Source organism: Sinohyriopsis cumingii, chromosome 10, assembly GCF_028554795.1.
Source record: "Sinohyriopsis cumingii isolate HCF-2022 chromosome 10, ASM2855479v2, whole genome shotgun sequence".
Taxonomy (NCBI): Eukaryota; Metazoa; Mollusca; class Bivalvia; order Unionida; family Unionidae; genus Sinohyriopsis; species Sinohyriopsis cumingii.
Genome location: NC_142970.1, coordinates 66075448 through 66102594, shown reverse-complemented (window position 1 = coordinate 66102594; position 27147 = coordinate 66075448). Strand labels below are relative to the sequence as shown.

The 27147-nt window shown below is 36.9% G+C and overlaps 1 protein-coding gene across 4 annotated transcripts in view; it reads right to left on the bottom strand.

Annotated features, from left to right (window-relative positions):
* The window catches only part of LOC149790302 (ras-related protein Rab-5A-like), a 44120-nt gene extending 22284 nt beyond the window's left edge, over positions 1-21836 (bottom strand). For 2 of the 4 annotated variants that reach the window (XM_089972349.1, XM_089972352.1), the window contains exons 1-4: positions 15385-15873; positions 10660-10929; positions 2269-2420; positions 982-1098 (exon numbers count right to left, since the gene is read on the bottom strand). In XM_089972349.1, coding sequence (XP_089828475.1) covers positions 982-1098; positions 2269-2420; positions 10660-10929; positions 15385-15430 — 585 coding nt within the window. In that variant the 5' untranslated portion in view covers positions 15431-15873. Of the gene's footprint in view, positions 1-981; positions 1099-2268; positions 2421-10659; positions 10930-14910; positions 15347-15384; positions 15874-21561 lie in introns of those variants that run through there. The other 2 variants (XM_089972351.1, XM_089972350.1) reach the window with 2 other exon arrangements.
* Between the last annotated feature and the right edge of the window lie 5311 nt (positions 21837-27147).

Sequence of the window (27147 nt, the reverse complement as noted above, 5' to 3'; positions counted from 1 at the left end):
AACACGTTTTGTAACACTTAACAAATAATTTAATTATCAATATTATAAAACAAAAATTTAAGAGTAACTTATATTTGTATGAATTGAATCCAAAATAATCCTGAAAATTTTCTGTTAAAGTAAAAATAATGAAAATATTCGTATAAATTTCAGATTATTAGTCCTCCAACAGTCTTGACATGTCAAGTAACATTGTCCAGAACTCCTTTGAATAATTCACAATAAATCCAACTTATCTTAAAATCCGATGAGGACTTCTATGTTCACTGCTTTATCCAAACAAATGCTTATCCTCTCATATAAAATGTGAATACAACATACAACTTATTTAATATTAAAACAAGACCACAATAAAAAGGAATAAACAACTGCCCAGTCTGAGCCACATTTATACAGGCCAAAAGCTAAATCACGCACACTGCTATTACTGCTACGTGACAAATCGCAGATTCCCAATGTCGTGCAGGAACTCAGATTTAACCCATCCAATGGGAATTAACTTTATTAATGTAAGATACCAATCGACAGACCTGTCCAATGGAAAAAGACCGAATTTTGTAAACATCTTTACTAATAATTGTATTATTAGTAACTGGCAACATGTACGTTAGCATCTATTTATATATCCTACTCAATGTTAAATTCCTTAACATCTTGAAATAAACTTTATACACGCTCACAAGCACAGCTATAAATAACTGCTAAAATTTACAGCCTCGGGTACAAATTACAAAACTTATAGATATGCATAACAGTGGATATGTGGTTTGGCAGAGACATGGGTGAGATTTGGAGATGTGTGCGAATAACGAAATATTAATAATGCAGTATGTGAGAAATTAAGGACTATCTATCTATCTATCATTCTATCTATCTATCTATCTATCTATCTATCTATCTTATCTATCTTATCTATCTATCTATCTATCTATCTATCTATCTATAAATTGGCTTGAACTTTGCGTGTGTTCTAATACTTACTGAAGGATCAACAATCGACGGCAAGTCACATTTGGCGGCAATCAGCACCGTCGTAATATTTTCAGTACAATGCTTATGTATTTCTTTCAGCCACATACTTACTTTTCTAAAACTATCCTGTAATAATAATAATAATAATAATAATAATAATGATAATTAATAATAATAATAACTAATAATAAAAATAATAATCATAATTAATAATAATTAATAATTAATAATACTAATTAATACTACTACTAATAATAATTAATAATACTACTGATAATAATTACTACTACTAATAATAATATTAATAATAAAATAAATAATAATAATTAATAATAAAAAATACTACTACTAATAATAATAATAAATAATAATACTACTGATAATAATTACTACTACTACTACTACTACTAATGATATTAATAATAATAATAATTAATAATAATACTACTAATTAATGATAATAATAATAATAATAATAATAATAATACAAGAAAAAGAACGTGATGAAGGGTAGATGGGTGTTGTAGTGTTATAAGCTGTAGTACTAATTGTTGCTGGAGCTTCCACATAATCAACAGAAACAGGAGCTGTTGCAATAGCGAAAGTAGTAGTGCATTAAAATAGATGAATATTGGACTGAATTTTTCTTTGTTAGACCCAGATTGATTCAGAAAATAACTGTCCATAATAAAGTAAGCTTTGATATTTAACTTTTTCTGTATTCAATAATTGCTTTAAAAACCAAAATTTACAAAAGAAATCGCAAATAAAACGACGAAAAGAGATCTGTGATAAAGAGACTTCAGATGATCACCAGTGATAATGCATTAAACGACGATAATGATAACAAATACAACACCAAAATCACCAACGATATTTTGGACAAGGATTTAAGCGTTAATGGTCAAATGCTTCTTGAAGTCGTTGTTTCTGTAATAGTACGATTTTAATGAAAATAGTTTGAAAGAGAAAATATATGCAACTTGTATGCCCATGACAACAGCATCAATAACCATTTCTCAATAATGATGAGGATGACGTCAGTGGTTGCCATTGATTCTCGACGTCTGAAATTGAGAAGATTTTACGCGAACATTCTAAGTGGTCTTCAAGTCTCGCAATAAAAATGACGCCATGGTGTACATTCATTCTTTTAAATACACATTCTTAAGGCCGTTAACAACAACGCCGTTTCTGTTACGTTAGGATGGAACGATATATATATATATATATATATATATATATATATATATATATATATATATATATATATATATATATTAAACAAATACTCACTAAATTGGTGACGTCATACACAACAAGTGCCGCCTGAGCGCCACGTAGGTACATAGGAACAATGCTTCTGAACCGCTCCTGCCCTGCTGTGTCCCAGATTTGAAATAATATGGTATAGTCTGGCATCTTCACTTCTTTATACAGAAAAGAACCTATGAAACCATATATTGAATACCAAGTTTACTTGCATTGCATAACTTTGACATATGGCTCGTCTTTGTGTAGGAAAACAAACATGGGTGAAACTTTCTTAACCAAGCAATAAGCTTACATAACCAAACTGCAAACATTCCAAACATAATTTTATAGTTATGTTTACAATTGCTTCCTAGATAAAACAAAATTAAGTGGAAAAAATGAATAAGGACATATCTACCTAAGAAACCAAAACACTTAGAGAGAACATAGTTTCATCAAGTCATGGTGTTTTTATGTGTATTTTTATAAGAAGCAGAGTGTCATGTGTCATTAGGATTTTTAATGTAGCTTTAGCAATGTTTCAGTCATATCGCTACGATGTCTGCAGTGTGGCAGCTTGTATGTGATGTCTGGCACTGGGATATCATGCCGCAGAAATGTAGCATGATGTCCCACCCAGTCACATTATCCTGACACCAGGCCATCCAGTTCAGACACTGGCCTCTTAATGCTGAGCGCCTAGTACCATTTTTGTAAGTCTTTGGTATGACTCGCCCGGGGTTCGAATCCACGACCTCCCGCTTCTGATGCGGACGTTCTAACTACTAACCGGAGCGGTCTACCATATTTTGGCTGCACACAAGGAGACAACTGTGCAGAAACACATCAACAATGCTGGAGCCCACATAGCCATTATACCAGTTGGTCTGACTTGTAAGCTCCAGCCCTTGGATGTTGCCGTCAATCATCCATTTAAGACTTTTGTTCGTGAGGAATGGGATCGTTGGATGACTAGCGGTAAGCACACCTTCACGCTAGTTGGTCATCAACGTCGTGCAACGTACGTAGATGTGTGCAATTGGGTTCTCCGGGCATGGGAGAAAGTGAAAAGAAGAACAATCATCAATGGCTTCAGAAAGTGTCGGAAAATTCCAGAACCGGCCGCCGATATCAGTTCTTGGGATGACGACTCGGCTGCATCCGATACCACTGACGCCAATGAGGATCGATTAGCAGCGGCTATGGATGCATTCGGCGACGAGAGTGAATTCGAAGAAAGTTTCGATGGATTTGAAGGAGAAACGACGATTTAGTAAATGTTTATTGTAAAAATTGTTGGCTGAGTTTTCGTTTGTGTAAAAAAATAAGTAGATAAGACGCCCACGAATATAGCACGCACTTAGGGTGCGGGGTAAGTAAAATTGTATATAAGACGCGTCTTATATACGCGAAAATACGGTACAACAAGCAGAAGAGAAGGACACAACAAAAGTACAGCAAGTATTGCAAACCAAGTAACACAAGATGGTCTAAAACTACTAAATCAAAGAAGAACTTGCTTTTTATAAAAGCATTCCGTACATTGCGCCAGACTCTTTCTGCATCATAAGCACATTTTAATCCATTATAAATTTTAATCCATTATAAAACTTTTCACAAGACTTATTATTGTTAATATTAATTTCTCAATTGAATATAATTTGTGCTGCTTTAGAGCAAGAACAACAACAACATAAACAACAACAACAACAATAATAATAATGATCATAATAATAATAATAATAATAATGCATTGAATTACATTGCCCCTTTAGTTTTCAAAGGTATCAGAAGTGTCTCTATGTGTTTGGCTTACATGTGACTTCAGTGATACCCAGATAAAGATGTCATTAAGATTTTCACGTGTGTGATAAGCTACAAATGGTGAATCAGTGAAGATTCGCTTGGGATTTCGCACGATTGATCAGTATACCAATACGTTTGAATTATGCGATCGGGATTTAATAAAATTCCAAAGATATTCGTGTAACCGATATGAAATAATTTGAAATAAATACCAGAAAATAAAATATTGATATATGATCTGTCTTCGGCGATTAGAAGAGCTTCACTTTAGAATGCGGTCCCCGATAATATTAATGTTAGAAACATAAAGTAGCTCATGAATTCAGCTCTCCCAAATACAAAAATGTGTCTTTTCCTGTCTATACTATAGTGTTAAAAGGCAAAAAGCATTTGCCGGTTACCTGCCCTTGCCGTGTAAAGGTGCCGTTAGTTGTAAGCCTTCGCTCCTGAACTAACAACATCGTTCAATTCGCCTCTCAAAATTCAGTGGAAATTTGTGCTAAATTTAATCCCATCTACTGATAAGTTTGCTATTTTCGGAACTTTTACCATAATTGTTTGAAAAGTTTCACACATACGCACTAAGTTGATGCGTTCTCTGACCGCAAGATTCTATACAGGTACATTGTAATATAAGGTGTTGCAGTTTATCTTACTAAGTCTACTTATTTATCACCTTTAGTTTCTGACGTTCTTAAGTCATTTATCTATTTCTTTCTTTTCTTTCTTGCTGTATTGTTCCTGAATCAACCATGACGATTAAATATGATAAATACAAGAATTTAAATCCAATGAGAAATCTCTTCCATCGTGTCGCGCATGTACAAATAATACAGCGTCGGTTACGTGAAGCATATGTACCAGCTGGTCGTTGAACATACATGGTCTACATTTTTAAGAAAAACTGCAAGAAACAGGGAGTGGCGTGCAAAATCAAAGAATATTTGCAACGGTCAATTCATATTGAACCTTTTGCCGACTTGGTGGGGGAAACCAATACATCTGGAGAATGGAGAAAACTGCGACCTTTTCTTCAACATCTACATCATCTCATAAGTTAGAGATGTGTCGTTTGGTATAATAAGCAACGTCATAATGTATTAGTTTTTTCCCAATTTTACCCCGTCATTTCGTCTTCTTCTTTTTTAGCCTAGAATGACTACAGTACTGTATAGTTTCAACCCAATTTCAGGCACCCCAGCTTGCATAAGTGCCCCCCCCCCCCCTCCCATCCGCATGCTTTGCATGACCTTCGGGCCTGTAAGTCCGGACACATGTGGTTTAAAACTGACTTGAATGAGCAGTGCCGTCTATACGCACGTCAGTTTGGATGCAGTTTTACTGCTGGCCTTACCGTCCAGCCGTCCCTATCCCGGTCCATACAGTTTATCCATATCTCAGTTTGGATGCCTTTCCGGATGCCTAACGTAGTGTCCAGCCGCCAGGTTCTCGATCCATACCTTACAGCCTCCGTAAGTTTTGCCATCTCGGCTGCCGAACATACCGTCCATCAGACCTGTTGGGATCCATACCGTCTAGCAGCACCTCAGCTTTAAAGCCGTCTCGACCACCGACCGTACCCTCTATCAGCCCGATTCTAGGACTATACCGTTCATTGGCCGATTGGCTTCCGTTACTCATCGTACTGTGCCTTTTCTAGTAGAGCTATGGAACATTCAAATTGCTTAGGATCTTATAAGCAGATCTGTCAGGCCTCCTAAGACATCCATTACTCGAACGTGCAGACCTTTACACTGCCGTCCATATGCCCGACATCAGTACAAGTGGATTTATTTCTACAAGTCGTCCGTACCAATTCAGCCTCTACAACATACATATATGTCAAGCCATTTATTCACCGCCTAGCCTGATGGACGGAACCGAGAGAGTCTAAAAAGGCTGCTGTGATAATTTTTGGTGATAATTCATACTCAGACCCCATCATGGATTGTACCTTATATATCTTTTAGGCGGCACTTGAGGAAGATATGGAGTGGGAATATTCGACTCCATGCCGGCAACCAGGATCAAGGTCTCAGTCGATCTTGAAGCGGACACGTCAACCCTTCCTTCCGTCGTCCCTTGCAGTAGGGAAATAAGTAGGAAATTGCCAAGAATTTATTTTCCAAGATCAATGACCCAGACAATTACATTTAGCTTTGGGTCATCTACTAGCGTCTTTTGCTTTGCCTTTATAAGGCCCATTTTTGACGTCTTCTTTCGATGTTAGACAAGAATGATTCTGGGGCCAATCTGACTTCACCTGCTTCCTAAACGTTTGATAAAGGCGCCCTGTACCCAATTTCAAAGCTGGTTCATCATATAGGGGCCATGTATTCGTTGCTGAACGTGACGACTCAGACTGATTTAGGCTCTCAGACAAAGCCAACAACGAACATGCATGGGAGTTAACAGCTAAATTATCAACAATAATTCTCAGGAATGACACATTGTAATTTCATACGATTGGATGGATTCTGCTGATCTTGATCTTGTGCGATGTGACGGAAATTACGCTTAATCTGGCTCAAGCCATATCGTGTACTGACACCGAGAATCTGTTCCTTCCGATCGCCTCTACTTTTCGATGACAAGATAGAGGAAGTGTAGAGGCAGGCAACCCAAGACTGCCCATCATCTCCATGCTCAGCATACATCACCTTATAATCTTCTATGTCTCACTCGCAAAGACGTAATATCCAGAGGCATGACGATACGGAATCGTTTTCTCCACAAGCTCAAAACAAGCAGATTATCCCATTATATATAGGGAAACAATCTTTAAATCATTCTCGAAGGAAGTCATATCAAGGATATTGAATATTTAGTTTCTCCACAATCACGCCCAAATCAATACGCCCGTTGACTAGTATTCCCGCCCACTCGCAAACCACTATCCGGTAGGCTCCAGTCAATTGGTTTTCAAACAGCGTCTCATCCATTACTTCTGCCAGAAGAGTGGGCGGTCGAAACTGACTCAGAGGCGATTAGATTCTCATTTTGTCAAGCGCCTTCCACACCATCCCACACTTCGTCTTTTTTATATCCGACGGACGTACCCTCAGACTTATAGCAAAATTCCGGTCCCCCCCCAGATGCGGATGCTGGAGATTGTTAAGTATACCAAAATCACTGGAAGGACACATGGCAGTGAAAATCTTGACAATAACAATGGCCTCTCTCGCTTGATGATCAACATTGATATTCATAGGACTAAATCACTCACTCTTTTATGCAAATGGATTATTTCTAGGGTTCTGACTTGGTTATTTTGAAACCAGTTTGAGCCTGAATCAACTTTTATGCAATACCTGCTTCATGATAGCTTAATACGTGAATCGCATGCCCTCTCTGTTGATCAAGCCAAACCTTCAGTCCTGATTGCATAGCTATGCGGTCCTTATTACGCTTCCCGGTTTCGTCGCCAGGGCTCGGTTTATGTCAGTGGGCAATCAAAGAGTTATTAGACGAACATTCTCCTGTGTTTATACACCTTAATATGCTTTCTAACTAGACCCGTCAGTGCACACAGACGTTATCTAACGCGGACTGAACGAAATTTTGGAGCTCGTAGACGCCTTTTTCTCAACTTAAACCTGGGAAAGAGGCAATAAGCCATGTAAACCATGTCATCCTGGTTGATGTGGGTAATACATACGTCATACTCCAACATCTCACCAGAAAAGGGTCGCCTCATGATGACCTCTGCTCACGAAATGAGACCAATGTTTCCCAGCCTTTGACCGTTATAGTGCAAGCCGTCGTCTGCCATTCACAGTCCACTTTTAGAGCTTTCACTTTTGTGTGGCTTGTCTCCAGAGTGTCACACCCTGATTCCAATGTGCCCATTTTCAGTCAAAAAGGACGGTTGCCCGATCGAGTTGACATCAACACAACATCCGGACAGGCACCCTGTATATATTTAGCTGGATTCGTCCTTAAATTGCATTGGTAATGATATATCAATATGTCTTCATACCAGACGTAACCACATCGCCTCCTGGTTTGCTGCTAACACGAGAGATGCACACATGCGAATTGGGGAGAGTGGGTTAACCTTCGTACGAGGAATCCAATCTGTTTCCCCCGGTATCATGCTCTACATTCCATCTGCCTATTACCTATTATAATAATGTTATTGTAATTTGGGAACCTATGCGAAGGAGGAAACAAATGTTTCAGCAAATTATGTTTCTCCTTGAATACTTACCCGATCAAATTACTTCAATACTACCCCATAATACCCACAAAGCCACCATCCTGTAACAAGTTGTTTCGCTCCGTTCAAAACTAGCGCTACATCCACGCAGCAATTGGCTGTAATGGGCAATGGTTATTGCCCTTCGTCTGTAAAGTATAAACAGTAAAGAAAAGATTTCGTCTTCAGAAATGTTGGGTTAGAATGAAGCATTGCTGTGGTATTGATGTGGTCGAGTAGTACGTATTCTCGGAGAAACCTAGTTTATTGGAACATTTGATTTATCTATCCTGCTCTCAAACGTGACTTGAAGAGGGAAAACAATTACGATCGTGCAAGCATAATTGCATATTTCCTACTACTGATACTCGTTGTTGTTGTTGTAGGATTTAACTCATTTTGTCGCACAATATAGGTTATAAATGGCGGCGGAGCCAAGAAACCCCCAGAAAGAACTACTAACCCACGAGAAGCTACTGGCAAGCTTTTTCACACACTCACATTGGCCGAATCCGAGACTCTAACCCACGCAGACAGAGGTGAGATGGCAGTTACCTGTAACTGTGAGCGCTTTAGACCAGTCGGCCACTCGGGGCGTTCAACTCTATGGTCATAAACTATTGCAATTATCAAGAAGACGTTATGTAATTTAATGCTTATTTCATTTTTAGTGCAGTAAGGAGGATGCAATTGCACTTATCATCGAAATAACAGCACAATTTCAAAATATGTAATCCAGATTGAATGACATTGCTGATGTAATTCGGATTTGCAGAATTAAGAAAACATATATTTAGGAAATTCAGGATGTAAAACTGTAAGTATATTTTATTTTGCCATTATTATCACCAGCTAAAGAAAACAGTATATGCCTTGTCACTTGTATGTTATTTGTAAGGACATAATCTTCCATCATTTATATAATGTAGCTAGCCTAAATCGGAAACATTGTATCAACGCGGAATGTGCCAAAACAGCTGGGTTTTTTTTGCAGTCCACGCTACATGTTTTAGTTCATTCAAAAACAAATTTAAACAACCACAACGTAAAGAGCCTCTTAAGCGAGTGTACATGATTTGTTTACAAATCAAAAGTGCTGGCGTCTGAGTCCATTGTTTGTTTACAAAAGAAAGTAGTTCCTTTATTCACGTGAATGTTATATGTGTATTGTCGCGCGCGTTCAGTATCGGTGAATACTGAACGATTCTGACAATGTAAAGTTAACGGGGGAACAAATAAGCATATACTAATGATTCTGTTTCAATACAGATCCCACGATTTTCGCATCATGTATGAAAGAGAATTGGCTAGTTTCTCACTTACGTTGCATTTCAAAACCAACTAATTGCTCAAAACAACATCCTAGCATAGCATCAAAGCAGATTTGGCTGATCTATTTAATAATCTTTTGAACGTTTGTCCGAGGTACGAGGATAAAGCATATCGTGGGACACAAATTAATAATGGCACTCAACGCACTAATGACACTCAAAAGCTACCATTTAGGTTTCAATCTTTATGTATATACATTATTCAAAAAAGGACACAATAAAACATATTAACTTGATTCAGTAAAATCAGAATACAGCTACGTTAAAAGTGACAAATGCTATGTTGTTGTTGTTTGAAATTTTTGTTCTGCCCCCTAAGTTATATCAAAGATTACATTCGAACAAGGTTATTCCTTTCTGAAAGTGTCCACTTCTCAATATACGATTTAATTCATATGGTTTACGGTCACTTGCCGTGAAATTACTGCCGGATGCACAAATGTTTTCAAAATTGTCCAAAAGAGACCATCTTTCTGACAGCAACTACGTGGATAATACGAATACATGTCACCAGCCTGACGCTTACACCAGTATCACCCGCCTTTCACCTTATATGGTATAACGGTACCAATTGCGCAAGTCCAGGTGGGCGGAGCTTAAGGTGTATGGAACATTGTATTCAGAATTAAAGAACAACACTAGCTGTGATTGGTGCATTATGTAAGAGTTGTACTTTCTGTTTGGCTTAAAAAATGTTGAGCCTCTTGGCAACATGTGAGTTTGTGTTAATTTCTGTCTAGATCATATTTTGTATTTTTTATGATTTTTTTAAAATATGGAACACATGGCTGAAAATGTGCTTGTTGTGACTAGATAACTCTTACCCCTGTCTAGTTCCAGTAGAGTTATCTCTCTTAAATGCAATGGAGTACCTGGTTATGTCATTGTCAAATTGACAATCTAGCATTGTTCTATATGACAGTGTGTGACATGCATGCCCAAGTAGGACAGAAAGTATATTTATTTCACAAAACATTAGCATTGAGGTATATGGAAAAACAATTGGTACCGTGATACCTAAAAGCTCAAAGTTTCACAGTTTTATTAAATGTTTCATAAGTTTCACCCAAGTGCTTATATAAAGGAAATTGTACGTACCCCCAACTGTTGCTATATACTGCGGAGTAAAGGTTCCGTTCACAAATCTTGCAGCAATAGACGATTTGCCGACTCCCATGTCTCCAACAATAACGACTTTGACTTTAAAAATGTTGTTGAAAGATGAAGAGTAGAAAAGTGGGCAATCGTTATGACCCGATCCACCGCTGTTTCCAATAAAAATATCCCTCTTCGGAGTTCTGTTAGGTTGCCCCATCTTATTTAAGGTAGCAGCACGAGAAACATTGAATTGGCAAAGATGAAGGAGGTCTATGATAGAAACATAATAGAATTATTGGATTATTTACATCTTTCGGTATATACCGCGGCAAAATGTCTCTTGTTTAGGACTCTCGTGGTTTGAATTAGTTTTTCTATTATAGTGACTACCTATTATATAATACTATTCTCATATTCGTTATAAACCTATAAATTTCAAACGGCGTGTATTTTAAAATATTGTTAAAAAAAAGGAAAGGGTCAAAATGGACGCGTTCATTAATGAGAGAGAAAATAGACTAAATGTTACGTTGAACTCCAGACTGCAACCAATTTCTCAGAATACGGGCTAAAACATTAAAGATGACAACAGTTGCAAACTATGGGAAAACATTCGTTAGTTGCTCTGTATGTCATTTAGCCAAGATCGGTGTCTCAGTCATAACATATTCCAATAATATGCATGAAGTATAGAGAATGCTCCCATAACGGCATATTGTCCATTTTCCCATTAATCAGATATATTAGGATGGGTCTAGAATAATTCAGTTAATTAAAATAATTCTTACTGGATGAATTAGGTCAAATGAAATAGATACTTAGAAACATTAGATTGAGTAGTATTATCTGTCAGGCGGGGGTATGTTGTGAAATATAGTTGTAGCATAAGGCTATATAAGATTACTGAGCAATCATGTTTCATTGCATCTATAGAGTCATTCTTATTGCTCTTGTTACTGTTATAAAGGTGCCTCGAGTGGCCGAGTGGTCTAAAACGCTCACCGTTCCGGATCACTGCCATCTCACCTCTGTCTGCGTGGGTTCGAGTCCAAGGTTCGGCTAGTGTGGGTAAGTGGGAAAGCCTGCCAGTAGCTTCTCGTGGGTCGGTGGTTCTTCCCTGGGTTTTCCAGGGTTCTTCCTCCACCACTTATACTGGCCGCCATGTATAGCCTATCTTGTGCTGAAAAATGGCGTTAAACCCTAGAACAACAACTGTTATAACATTCAGTCTGTATACGTGCTTTATGTTGAATTTAGGTAGTATTTTCGGAGAAAAACATTTGCTTGGACTGCTCAGTGGAAACAGGAAGTACTCGTTTATTAGATTATGATACTGATCTGGAACTATTGTGAATTATTCGAAGGAGTTCTGTGTGAGTGTGAATGTGTGTGTGATTCGTCAGATTTTTAATGTAGTTTTCATTTTTGTTATCATATCGCTATGATGAGAGCAGTGTGATAGTTTATAGTGATGTCTAACCCTGGGGCATCATGCCGCAGACATGTAGCACTATGTCCCACCCAGTCACTTTGTCATTGCACCAGGCCAACCCGTCCTAGCACTAACCTGTTATTACTGAGCGCCAAGCGAGGTAGCTGTTAGTACCATTTATAGTCTTTGGTATGATTCGGCACGGGTTCGAGCCCGCGACCTCCCGCGTCCGATGCAGACGCTCTGACCGCCAGGCTACCAGAACAGTCGAAGGAGTTATATACAATGTCATTTGGACAAAGTCAAGTCAAGATTCTTGGCGGACGAGTACATCATATCCAGATTTGAAATTTATACGGAACTTTTCATTTTTAGGGATTATATTAGATTTACTTCATAATACTGTTATGTTCCACATACGTATTAATTTATAATTTTTCAAATTAAAATTATTTGTAAATTTTTACATAACTAGTTGGTTTCTTCTTTCTGTTACATAGTTTATGACCATAGAATCGTAACGGAAATTTGGGGCTAGTCAAGGATACAGATTTCAGAAATATTTCAGCGAAATTGAAATTGTTTTTAAGTTTATTCTGGAATTTTCTTAGTGCCTGGTCTTTGGATTGTACATAGTGAAACCAATAAACCTTTACAATATCATCTAACATCGAAATTATAGAACCTTTTTACAGGATTATATATATATATATATATATATATATATATATATATATATATATATATATATATATATATATATATATACACACACACAGACAACTCATCACTCAATTATACTTTCCTTACATTTTCGTTCCTGCATGAAAGGTTATAATTGAGTTTATGCCTGCGAGACATGCACGCATAGAGACAGTGAGGACAGACTCACAGACATAAATGAAGCGAGGCAGATTTGGCGAGGTGGGGGAGATGGAAAGAGAAATATAGGGATGCAGAGGATAAGTCAATGTATAAATCAGTGAGAGGTAAGGAGAGAGACAGACAGAGAGATCACATCCATGCCACATTTTGAAATGAATTTCATTAGTGTAGCAAAATATACATATCAACAAATATTTTCTTTCAAACGAGAATGCGACAAATAGTGCACTTAATAATACTGAAGGTAAATATTTCTAATAATTCTTATCTCTTTTTTTAATGAAATTGTTAACTTCATTTTTCCGTTAATAAACGTACCGTATGCGACTAATCGTCTTCACTACAAACACATAAACGTGTCATATTTATTATGGATCCAGAAAAGATTTATTACACTGTATACAGTTCCCACAAATGCTTTAAGTTTGTATTTTATGCTGAGGTTGATTGGTCGCAAAGTAACATATAAATTCGGATCTGTAATCTTCTTTTTCAATTTGATATAAATTACTATCAATTTATTTATCGGATTTGATTTATAACCTAACTTTTTTATTCGTCTATTGATTTCTCATTGATTTGCATATACTCGAATACATATATAACATACTGGTGAAATACGTGATCATATGATCACACCGATAATGACAAAATTCTCATTTACTATCTAAATATTGCAGTTTTTACGTCTTTCTTGTAATATGAGATTATATGGCCGAAATACCAATCTCCGCGAACGGTCAATGTTGGTATAAAGGACAGAAAGGCAACTAATTTAGTATCAAACAGAAGTTTTACGGATGCTTCCGTTTATATACTTAATTATTATGTATTTATTATTTCACCCTCAGTTTGCTTTGTTACCATTGAAATTTATGAAATCCTGTTTGTGGTGAATTTGATTATGCTTATGAGGGAAAATACATATTTAAGAAATGGCAATTAAATGTACCATAACGAATATTAGTAACTCCTTCAATATTTGCTAGACGCTTTCAATTAATGGGAAATGAGAACATGGATGGATATTATATCCTAAAATTACATGCTTTCTATTAATCATTACCTCCCTTTGCAGTCATCCAAACCCTCCAACTTTCCAAAACTAAAAGTTGTCTAACGAGCTATACAACGAAATCAGCTAAATACATAGTTTTTCCTCCTGCTATAGCCTTTAAGTTTGGTCAAAACTATACTAAAATATCGCTGTAATTATTTTGAACAATGAAATGTTTGTTCCGCCTTCCCCACAATAAAGAAAGACATGAGACGAGAATAACACCGATCTTATGCAAGGATTCGTTTACTTACACCAAACGGTAAGCGGTAATGGGATACATGAACGACGGACGAAAGAAAGGATGAATATGAAAGGGCATAACAGTACCCCAAAATGGAATAGATATATCCGAAACACCTTGCGTGACATTTATGCAGAGCGTTAAAATTATTGTCAAGAAGGTGACAAAATGTTTTTTGTTCTTGCTCTTATGGGTGTTGCAGCAGATACATAATAGCCAGTATGTTTGGCGGAGGACGAACCCGAGAAAACCCCAGGAAAAACCACCGACACGGGAAGCAAATGGCAGGTTTTCACATACCCAAGTTGGCCGGGCCCGAGACTCGAACCGACGTGGACATAAGTGAGATGTCAGTGACCTGTACGGGGTGAGAATAACAATTTAAACTATTATACCTCAATTTATCTCGCTTCTGTCCCAAATAAATCGCTTAACATTTCTCATTAAGTATTGTCCAATATTTCCTTGATAGTCGGGCATACATTAAAATATACATAGACAATAACGCAAATATACATACAGACATACATACTAATATAAAGGGACACATAGGTAAAAAAACCATCAAAAGAGAAGGGAGTATAGTGCATGAGAGAAGAAAGAAAAAGGGATAAAGTAAGATCGTATGAGTACCTCCATGCCAAATCCTGTTTGAAGCTTCACTTTTGTGTAACAGTCAACAAATCAATCATTTCCATTCAGATAAACATGTTTATTACAAAGAGATTAACACATTACCTCGTTGTTTTTCATCAGGTCATCATGTAGCACCTATACTATGACTGAATAGCAGCATATAAACTTGAAGACGTATACAGGCCATTCATATTACCTACAGTCTATACGCCAACAGAAGATCACATTCACATGAGTTGTCAACTGAATATGAAAGCTTGAATGTAAACATCTCCGTCTTTTATAGTCTGCTCCACTTATTGGATATCAAAACTACTCCAGCACTAAACACATAAATACAAAACGATTCGCGACTCCTACATATTTGAATGACGGCGAAAGATAAAAACAAAACATAAAACATCAAAACAGAATGTGATCAATGGTTTTAAAGACAGACAAACTACTTATCTATTGTATGCTTCCACGTACCAGACAAGGTTGTATGACAAAATTCAAAGAGGGAAATATCGTGCATATCACGCAGGAAACCATACTACTTTGACCTATTTCAGGCTAGTAACAGAGGAGACGTGATGAGTCGCGTCAAACCAACACCTTGTACAAAATGTAAACTTTAAATTATATCCCGGTGAAGATATACATGGATGCACAAAGTAAATGTGTCAAGAGCATGATATATCAATAATAGCGGGTACTGAACAAGAATAACAATAACAATGGTACATGCTGATAGCTACGGGATGCTTACTCGGATAAATATTACCGCAAACATTGCGTACGCCAGAAAAAAAAAAAAAAAAAAAAAACTGATACCGGGCTGTATGGTCTAGTTTTGATAAGAATGGATTACGACATTTTGACATTTTCACTTAGGCTGAAGTCCCTGTGAGTTTTCAGTTGCATTATCCAGTATCGCCGCTTACGTATGCGTTCTATATCAGACCACATTAAGTTAGATTCAGTCGGTAGCATCTCGAGGGATAGGACTGCCTGCCGATTCGAGTTGAAGCGGTTGGTGACATACATACGTTATTAAACTTTTGCACTGAGCTCATCTAGTCGAGTGGAAAAAAAATATGTCAGACTATATGTGTCAATGCAAAACTGACAATACATATCATATACAGAAGGGGGGCACCGAGTATCCGAGTGGTATAAAGCGCTCTCTGTTACGGTTCACTGCCATCTCACCTTTGTCTGCGTGGGTTCGAGTCTAGGATTCGGCCAATGGGTGTATGTGAGAAAGGTTATATTTTGTAAACTTTGCTAGTAAACTCATTTTCTCTAAAATTTGATTCACGCCAACCTTCTATGGCAAAACTGACAATACGTATCATATATAGAAGCGCGGTTCCGGTACCGGGGCTATATAATTGCATAAACGGACTTATATATTTGTTTGTGAGTTTAGTACATCAGCTAAACAGGTAAATGCTAACAGTACGCAAGAATGCCGAAAGTAATGACTTTGCTAAACCCTGATGATGCTACAAATTGCAAGCCTATTTTATTTTAAAAAAAGAAAAACTTGATTAGCCGCATAAGTCTGTTTAGTTATGAGGCTCTTCACGTTATAGTTTGTTGGCACTTATTGAAAATTGTTTAAAATGTTTTAGATATTGCTTTTAACGAAGCTTTACTCTACTCCTTCGTAATGATGTGAATCTGAGGAAAGTCTATATGATGGTTAGTCATAATTCCATGAAAGCTCAAAACCCTTTTCCGCATCATTCCATGCGTTGTTTACTTAAATGTGTATATTTCGATTGGACCTGTGGGCTATAGGGTGCATAACTTTAATTTGTGCATGTTTTACAGTGGTGTACTAAGGGTAAATGGCGCCCCCGGCGACTATGATAACTCAAAGGGATTTAGGTGTACCAATACTACTAGTGCCCGTGGATTGTGGCACCCCAAGACCTCTTGCGACCGGGGCAACAGCCCTTCCCCACACCCAGGCCCCGTACGCTACCAATTCTGTAAGATAAGGATTACATGATGCCATGCAAACTGACTTTACGCAATTTAAACTAATCAAAGGGACCGCTCCAGTGGCCTAAGTGATAAGTGTGTGCTCCAGGGATGTGTGAGATCGCTTGTTCGAACCCCGGCCGACGCGTATCAAAGACTTATAAAAATAGTTCGAACAACTGCCGCACTTGGCGTTCAGCATTAAACGGTTAGTTTTAAGACTGGTCGGCCTGGTGTCGGGTTAATGTGACTGGGTGAAACATGATTCTACATGTATTGGAATGATGTCCCTATTGTTAGACTTCATGGTAGACTTTCACACTGCAGACATTGTAGCGAAATGATGGAAAAGTGTTTAAGATTCGTTAAAAATCCAAATCTCACTATAATACAAGCGGGATCGCAGCTGAATTTCATTGTATGAAGCTGTATGCATACAGACATATACCGCTCACGCCACACAAAAAAATCGCTTCGTTTTGAAATTCATATTTTAGTCAGTTTGAACACTATAAAAGTTCGGAAAGTTTATTTGATGTCCGTTACGTTTTGAATGAGACGGACGATTAAACTTCATCTCACTTATTTATTTTGTTTACAATAAAATAATAATAATAATAATAATAATAATAATAATAATGAGGACTTTGTATGACCAGAGTAGGGTAAAGAGCAGTGGGGAGGTGTGCTCTGATCGTGGTACTCTAAGTATGACCCTATCAGCTGTGTTTTGAACTTTTTGAAGTTTCTGGAGCAGATATTGAGATGAACCAGACAGAATTGAGTTACAATAGTCCAGTCTTGAAAGTGCTAATGAACACACAAGTGTTTTAGTGGCACCAACTGAAAGATATTTGCGAATGGACCTGATGCGTCTCAGCTCAAGATATGCAGCCTTGCATATGTTCATGACATGTTGGTGCAATGTGAGAGTGCAGTGTGAGAGTACTGTCCAGAGCAGCACCTAGGTATTGTACTGATTATGTGAATTTAATGTTGGTGTTGCTGATATTTATTGTTTGAGGTAAAGGATGTGATTGAGATAGTCTTTCTGTTGTGATCAGAATGGCCTCAGTTTTATCATCATTCATCTGCAGCTTGTTACATGTCATACATGATTTCAAATCAGAAATGCACATCTCTACACCTTGGATGGTAGCATCAACTTCAGTTGGGTGGTTAGATTTGTATATGTGGGTGTCATCAGCGTGCAATTGGTGAGACACTGGATGATGATCTATGATAAGGTCCAGGAACAGACCCCTGTGGAACACCACAACATAGATCAACTGGGCAGAAGTGTATTCCATTTGCAGATACAATTTGTGTCCTGTTGACCTAGTAGGACTTGAACCACAGTAAGGCTGCATCATGAATGCCAAATACATGCTGGAGACGGTGAAGTAATACATCATGGTCTATTGTGTCGTTATAGTCTAGTGATGGTTTCTTCAGCAGAGACTTTACAATGGCAGTTTTAAAAAATGATGGGAATTCTCCGGATGAGAGAGATGCATTAATAACATCAGTTAGTGAAGGCAATACTGGATCTAAGCACTCAAGCAGCAGTGATGTTGGAATTGGATCTAGTTCACATACTTTGGTGCACTCTTCATCACGATTGTACGTAAGGAATCCATAGAGACAGGTTCAAATGCTATTAATGGTTGCCGCTCAAATTCTGTACACCAACTGTATGATGACGACGAGTCCATTGAAATTGTAGTGTCTTGCTTATCTCCAATGGTTTGTACTTTGTCACGGAAGAAATTTGCAAACATGTCCGTAAGGTCGACTGGGGAGAAGGTAGTTGGAAGTGGTGTAGATTTGTTCCTTGACATTAGCTTGTTAGTAATCTCGAAGAGGTCTTTGCAGCTGCAATTTTCCATCATCTCAATAGTGTAGTAGGCTAATTTCGCTGCATGGACTATATTTGTGACATTCTTCTTAGCGGCCTCATAGATTTGCTTATGAATAGCGAGTCTCGTGGAAAGCCAAAGCCTCTCAGCTTTATGGCGGTCTCTTTTAGCCGCGTGAAGCTGGTCCCTAACACTGCTATACCATGGAGAACACTTTTAAATTGATACTCTGCACTTCGTAGCTGGGGCATGTTTGTCGAGCAATGAAAGCAGGCAGTTATAGAATTGTTCTGCTGTAGGAGGTAAGCAAGTTATTAGGTTTGCATGGATGTCATGCATTAGTGTGTTTCTATTTATCATACGGAGGTTTCTCTTAGTAGCAGATAAATGTGGAGGGTTAAGGAATGATGCATCAAGATGGCATATAATGCAGAGGTGATCTGATGCAAGGTCATGTGATACCAGGCAGGACCGTAGAATGTTATCGTCAGGTCTATGAAGAATCCAGTCTAAAATGTGACCATGTTTATGGGTGGGTTGATTAACTGACTGAGGTTGAAAACATTAATGGAATCTATGAGTTTTGATGTGTTTGGGTTTCCAGGACATTCATGTGAAAGTTGAAATCTCCAAGAATAATCAGGTTGCCACCTATCGAATTTCCATACTCTTGTTGTTTCTACTAGGAGGATGTCGCTAAAGGCAAAAAATTGAATTAACCTTTGCTCCCGTGTGAGTGTGGTTTGGACAAGTTCAAACGAGGTGTTGTCAAAATTTAATGTTGTGATGTGGCTAAGACGTTTGATCATGGAGTTCTTTGTGATGACAACAATTCCATCTCCGCGAGAGTTACGGGGGAACAACTTGATGGAGTAACCAGTGGGTGTTAGATCCGCACACCTGGGCTCATCGCCTGATGTTTTTAGCCATGTTTTTGTCAGGAAAAGACGTGAATATTCTGGTCGTTGATAAAATTAACTATTTTTGTGCGCTTTTCCGGTGGTCCTACTGATTGGGCATTGAATAATGCAATAAGCAGAGGTATCTCTTGGATAGTTGACACAAAGGTTGACGAATTAATAGGGATTTAAATTAGGTTATCTAAATTAACGGTCGAATGTTTTTTAAATTGTTGAGCCGAAATAAGGGAGATAACTTGAATTCTTCTTCCTGTTTTACGCCGGCCAGCTTTGAAATAACGTTTATTTTTTCGCTTCTGTTTTCATTTAGGTAATGATGAATGTAGTCCCAGTTTGTTTAGTCTAGAGCACAATGTTCATTTAAAGCAATTCATGAAGGTCCGTCATAGCATAAACGGGTTCACTGGCGAATATCACGTCGTGGCGGTTTGTTCAAAACAGTGGAGCATGATAGCTGAGAAAAAGTCTAATTGTTCTGATTTCCAAAACAAGGAGATGAAGAAACGCATAAGAAATTTAACAGCCAATACATAATGAACACAATAACGTAGATGAATACAGGCACAAGCACAAATATCAAGAAAACGGCACTAAAAAACGGAACAGCTGCTTCAAGCCGGTTAAGCGATAGCGGCCATTTTATTTGAAATAATAAATACATATTCGATTTTTTTGGGGAAATCACATACGTATTGTTTCAACATTTTACAGTAATCTTGCTTTACTCACTTATGATACCCACGTTTGTTTCTATACCTAAATGTGATTTTATTTGACTACGTTCATGACACTGTAACGATATATGACATCAGAAAATATTATGACCAGTGATTAGAGAAAACAAAAATAGACATAGCATATCGTAAGCAGTCGACATGCTCAGCCGGCCACAACCTCTCTTCGGCCGGCAATTTGATAAGATAAACTGTTGACGGAAGAAACATTAATATGTTAAGTAGTAACGGAGATTTTTTGTCTTGAGACATAAGATGCATTCACATTTTAAATGATATTTCCTTGACATGTAACGATTATACTAGTAGTATTTTATTCTTGAGATGTATCGAATACACTATTATTTTCGCACTGTTGAAGCCAATATATATTGTGACACGATTCATGATGGAGCTTTGGTAAGTTCAAGAATACACAATACAGGTCAAGTAAGCAAGATTAATTACCTTCAACTACAAAATGTTTATTACGTTTCAAGTAAAGAGTCCGGCCACCTCTCTCTCTACTACTACTACTACTATTAATTATGTTGTCCGTCTCTTACAATACTCCCATTTAGTCTAATTGTTACGATATGCGCTTTAAAAATTTATTATTTAGAAAATATTCCAAGTCTTTATCGATCTTCGTGTTGATTGTGGGTCATTATGTCAACCTCCTCCCTCTATCACTCTTGTTTGCTCTCGTTTGCCAGATAATTGCATGTAATTTAATATTAGTAACTTTAGTAGGTGAAGTTGTCAATTTAGATAGTCTTTAAACATTAAAACCTTTCCCGCTCTTTCAAAGCCTACATAAAACCTACCTAGCTATAAAATCGTAATGTCCTACATCGACGCTCACAGAAACCCTCCTTGAGGCATTTAAATCTAAATACCGATATAACAAGTGGTGGATGGGTATGGAGCATCCATACTGTTGTTTCTGTTGTTTTGAATTTTACGCGATTTTTCATCCCAAGATTCAGACCCACTCAGACAGGTGTGAGATGGCAGTGATCGGTAAAGGTGAGTGCTTTTGACCACTTGACCACCCGGGGACCAATATATCCATGCTGAATTAAAACGTAAACAAAGAGACTGAAAATAGGTACAAGGAGTGTGTTGTTTCCTTAATCATTGGAATGGTAATGAGGCAAGCAAGTGTACAAATTTACCTACCGATTAGAGGATATTAACGTCCAAGCCAACTGAATTTCTTTCTTCAGAGGAAATCTTGAGGTACTGCAACACGGATACACGTTTCCGGTCGTGATGGCTAATGCTTCCGTCGATACACTGTATTATGTATGTTCCTGTATTTCGCTTCCTCGTGTCAGTGTCGCTCTACCTATTATATGGGCCATTGGGGTGAAAGTTGCTATTCAACAATGGTACGTTACTCGCGTATAATGTATCAACGTGTTTCTTCCTTCACCGTTGGGACTCGGTCAGCTCCCAGTTTAAAAGAAATATTGAAAAGATGGTGACAGAAATCTTTATACTCTTTTACAAAAGCGGGCGAGATCATATGCACATGAAAGGGGTGGTGAGCAAGTGAAATTGACAAACATAAATAGGTAGCAAACACAGTAAAATAATTGTTGTAGAGAATTCACACAGTTTCATGGCTTGTTCAAAACAAGTCTTTAAAAAACTGCAGAATTTTCCGTTTATTGTAAGTCATGCATACTGGGCTAATCCAATGTGTACACATCACGCATTCACAAAGAAAACGCGATGCAGTTAGCAATGACTGACAAAGATAATATTAAACGTAGTCATTCTACTTACAGTTTAATTGAGAAGCTGTTGAGTTACATTCTTGCAGATGAGCTAGAACCATGCCATTGAAATGCCTTTAATTTCAAGCATATAATATTGTGAACTCATTCGTTCATCTGCACACAAGCATTGCCTGTGAAAAAGACAAGAAGGGTTGGCCTACTTTATTTTTTGTTTTTGTTGAAATGTACCTGTTCTATGTATGGTATAACGGTACCAATTGCGCAAGTCCAGGTGGGCGGAGCTTAAGGTGTATGGAACATTGTATTCAGAATTAAAGAACAAAACTAGCTGTGATTGGTGCATTATGTAAGACTTGTACTTTCTGTTTGGCTTAAAAAAAAGTTGAGCCTCTTGGCAACATGTGAGTTTGTGTTAATTTCTATCTAGATCATATTTTGTATTTTTTATGATTTTTTTAAAATATGGTACACATGACTGAAAATGTGCTTGTTGTGACTAGATAACTCTTACCCCTGTCTAGTTCCAGTAGAGTTATCTCTCTTAAATGCAATGGAGTACCTGGTTATGTCATTGTCAAATTGACAATCTAGCATTGTTCTATATGACAGCATGTGACATGCATGCCCAAGTAGGACAGAAAGTATATTTATTTCACAAAACATTAGCATTGAGGTATATGGAAAAACAATTGGTACCGTGATACCTAAAGGAAAGAATAGCCTCACAGTGTTTCCATAGAAACGCATACATGTGGGCGGCATTTATGAACTATACTAGTTTGATGTAGGAAAACAAATGTATGCTGAACACTTTTGGTCAAATATTGAAAGTTCTTTAAGAATAAAATGTATGAAATCTTTAGAAAATAGCACAAGATGGCTTTGGATGGGGACTTTTGATAACTATAGCTATGATAGATATAGACTTGTGTTACCTGATGCCTTTATGTATGTGCTGTTACCTCCTAGATTGGAATGCATGCAACAAAATAAGTTATGTAAACATAATATAGTTGATTTTGGCCAAATATTGGCTATTGTACCTGCAAAAGATGAAAAATCATGTGTACAAAAACAACTATCTTGTTCTTGTAAGGCATGCCATAAACCAGGATAGAGAACATTCTAAGTACACTTGTAGATAGATCACTTGTACCATGTGGGATGTTCTGGCATGAGTAATTTTTAGGTAATTTATTAAGGATTTGGTATTCCTTCCCATTTTGATTTGAATTGTCCTGCTCTAATTGTCCCTCTTTTTTTTTTACACTCTCCTGCTTTGAAATTGTTCATGTAGTTAGTTCAGTTCTCTTGCATTCCCTTTTGTTGAAGTAGCAGTGAATACCAACAAACAAGAACAGTTTCCTTAAGTCAGCATTTCCCATTGGCACTTGTATAAGCCCAATTATAATCTACTACTGACTTTCAATTAATCCTATTTCTTTCTGTCAAGCTGCTCTTGTGGAATTTCCATGTTTGGTCCAACATTACAGAATGATAACCATTTTAGTCACACAGTGCGTATTCATTCCATTCAAATCCACACTGTTCTTGAAACTTTGCATCCCATCGCAAGAATCCAAATTGGCATGAGATGATATCTGCATGGTTATGGAAGGCTGCACTCTACATGCCGGCATTGTAGAAAATATGAACTATGTGATATGAAAGAGCTGCGTCATCTTAGAAATTAAAATTACATGACTCTTGAGGTCTCCACTAAACATAGGAGTCTAAATGTTAGGTTCTCACTTTGTCAGTAATGTATTTTGAGATAATTTAATTGCAATGAAGTTAATACAGGTTGTTGATGAACTCATCTATATTACATGGATAATGTATTCAAGGTTACCACACCTTATGTATATCATTCAGTTATCTCCCTTACACCAGTCATAACATTTCAAGGAAATAAAATCTCACATTTTCAGTGACTGATTATGAAAATAAAGAGAAGATTTGTGAAGTATTATATTAGCCCTCAATCTTGATGCAAATGTAAGTAGAAGCAATTTGATAATTTCTCACAGTAAAGTTTACAAGTTTAAAAACTGATAAGGTATGTTCTGCTTGGCTCTGAGATAAGTTTCTCTCTATCTTATGCCAATTATTATTAAATTCTTATGTAGAAGAAATATACTTTAGATGTATCTATATTATCTAAATTATTCACCCTTTTATATTAGATGGAAATGAACACAACTTCACTTGAAATTTGGGTCCTGTAAGGGATGTTATAGCACAGTTGCCTTTGGGCTGTCCTTGGACCTGTTGGGCCCTGCCCCATATATTTGTCCAAGGTAAGGTCATCAAACTTTCACTTCTCATTTTTCGCATTGCTGATTTTGCCACCTTTAATTCCTTTATCATAAGCTACCTCTCCCTTTTAGATAAACACTTTCCTCCTGTTTTTAACTCCATTTGATGTGCTATACTTAGTGTTTATATTTGGCATTTTTCTGTATTTTATTCCCCTAATTTCACCTCCCAATCCAAACATAACCACTTAGAAGCTGCGATTTACTATATTTGGTGACTGACTGGCTTATTGAAACAATTTTATTCACATTACAAAGGAGGAAAGCTTACTATTTGTGTTACAAAGAGGATGGGTAGGTGGACCTTTGTGTGAGGACTGGTGGTTAGTGACCTCTTGTATCTGTAGATAGTGTAAAGTGGTCAAAGCTTATACTTTATAATAAGATTGGGTCATGTCCACCTGTCTCTGATGTTAAGTTCTGCACCTACCAAACAAATATAAATTCCTTTCTTTTAGGTGAATTGTACATTTTGAAGTAGGACAGGTGCATACTATTTGGTACATTGACCTTTGACCTAGTTATTACATAATATGATATAATGTGATTTATCCCATATCACCTATGTGAAGTTCAATAATTGCTGATATGAATAATATACAACTCATAGTTGAAAGAATTCATTTTATTTCAAAAGATGATTTTGATGGTGAAGCAAAAGTATGAAAACAATAGTTCAAACAGCTCAATGACATTTCTATACACATTCATATAAGACATAGGTTAGTACCTCATCAAATTGTTTTTCACAAGTGAGACTAAGTATATTTGTTACTTATACAGTCCCGAACTATTTCACAGATTATTGGAAAAATTAAGGTTTGCTATAGGTATAACGGTACCAATTGCGCAAGTCCAGGTGGGCGGAGCTTAAGGTGTATGGAACATTGTATTCAGAATTAAAGAACAAAACTAGCTGTGATTGGTGCATTATGTAAGACTTGTACTTTCTGTTTGGCTTAAAAAAAAGTTGAGCCTCTTGGCAACATGTGAGTTTGTGTTAATTTCTATCTAGATCATATTTTGTATTTTTTATGATTTTTTTAAAATATGGTACACATGACTGAAAATGTGCTTGTTGTGACTAGATAACTCTTACCCCTGTCTAGTTCCAGTAGAGTTATCTCTCTTAAATGCAATGGAGTACCTGGTTATGTCATTGTCAAATTGACAATCTAGCATTGTTCTATATGACAGCATGTGACATGCATGCCCAAGTAGGACAGAAAGTATATTTATTTCACAAAACATTAGCATTGAGGTATATGGAAAAACAATTGGTACCGTGATACCGTATGAGGTTAGCATTTAGTAAACAGCTATTCGTTGCTAATGGTCCTGTCCGACTCAATAACAGATTTGTTGAGACAATCTAGATACATAACTGATTTTAGATGGAAATATATTGAGAGTACTGTGGCAGTTTGTTATTTGTCCTAGGTCATTTTCGGCTGATAAGTGGCCAGAGAATAGGATCAGTCGTATACAATACATGTAAGTCATCACCATACGGAAGAAAATGCGAGTGCAGGAGAGAGATGTGAATACACGCTCTGCGCCATAGTCTTTATAAAAGTGTATATGCTATCTGGCGATTTACTATCCAACTTTTGGATGTTGTTCCTACCCTGATCATGTCTGAAGACCTATTTGTCTGTTAAGAGTAGCAAAATAATTCAAGCACTTGACCTCGCTACTTTTTTATTTTCATGACTTGTTAAGGTCATTCTAACATATGCCTTAATTATAGTCTAAAAGAAGTAAAATTCTTCGTAAAAATCTGTTTTTGCAAAACGTAATCCTGCACATGCTCATTGGAGCGGTACCACTGCCAACTCCTTTTTTTGGAGGTGCGTAAATTCACATGTTGTCTAATCTTCAGTTTCGGAGGTAAGAAAATCTTGCATGCAATCAGTAGTCTCATAATACCAAGATAGAAGTGATCGGTTTTGACAAAACATAGGAACTTTCGAAGTTTGGATAAAAGTAAAATAGGAGCTAGATTTTCTCTTTTCTTATTCATATATGTACTAATTTAAATTATACAGATGTCTTATAGAAATTACATTTTATGTGGCAGTAATGCAATTAAAAGAGAAGAAGAACAATCGTTTGAACACTGTTTTAATAAAATATATTATAGGAGAATTTGAAAAGCCAAGAAAAAGAAATTCGCATAATTTTATATTATTATTGGGTTTGTGACGACTCTGGAAGATTTCTGTACGGCGTCAACATTATGTGAAAGTCGCTGCATGGACAAGTTTTAGATATTAGATGCAATATACCTTTCTCTAGAGCATACAGATTAGATGGACAGTTAAAGATATCAACAGTCGGGTATACTCTGATAGCGATTGCAATTTGATCAGTGCATTATATAAGATTTGTATTTTTATGGGTTTTTCCTTTATTTTCTTGTTTCTTTTATTACGATTTCTAGCAATCTGATTGAACAGGCTCGTTTGAATTTTTTTTGGAAACATGTATGAACTAATAATATTTCCCCTCTAATCACAAATACTATATATAATCATGGGTTGAATAAATTTCAAGCCTAATTTGGTTGATATTGACACCGAGGGCAGTGTATTAGAACTAACTGTGTATAGAGTAGAAAAGTGGCTTCAGTGACGATACATAATTCAACATAAAAGAAACTTTGAAAATCTAAACTAATTTCCCGGCTCAATTAATAAAGT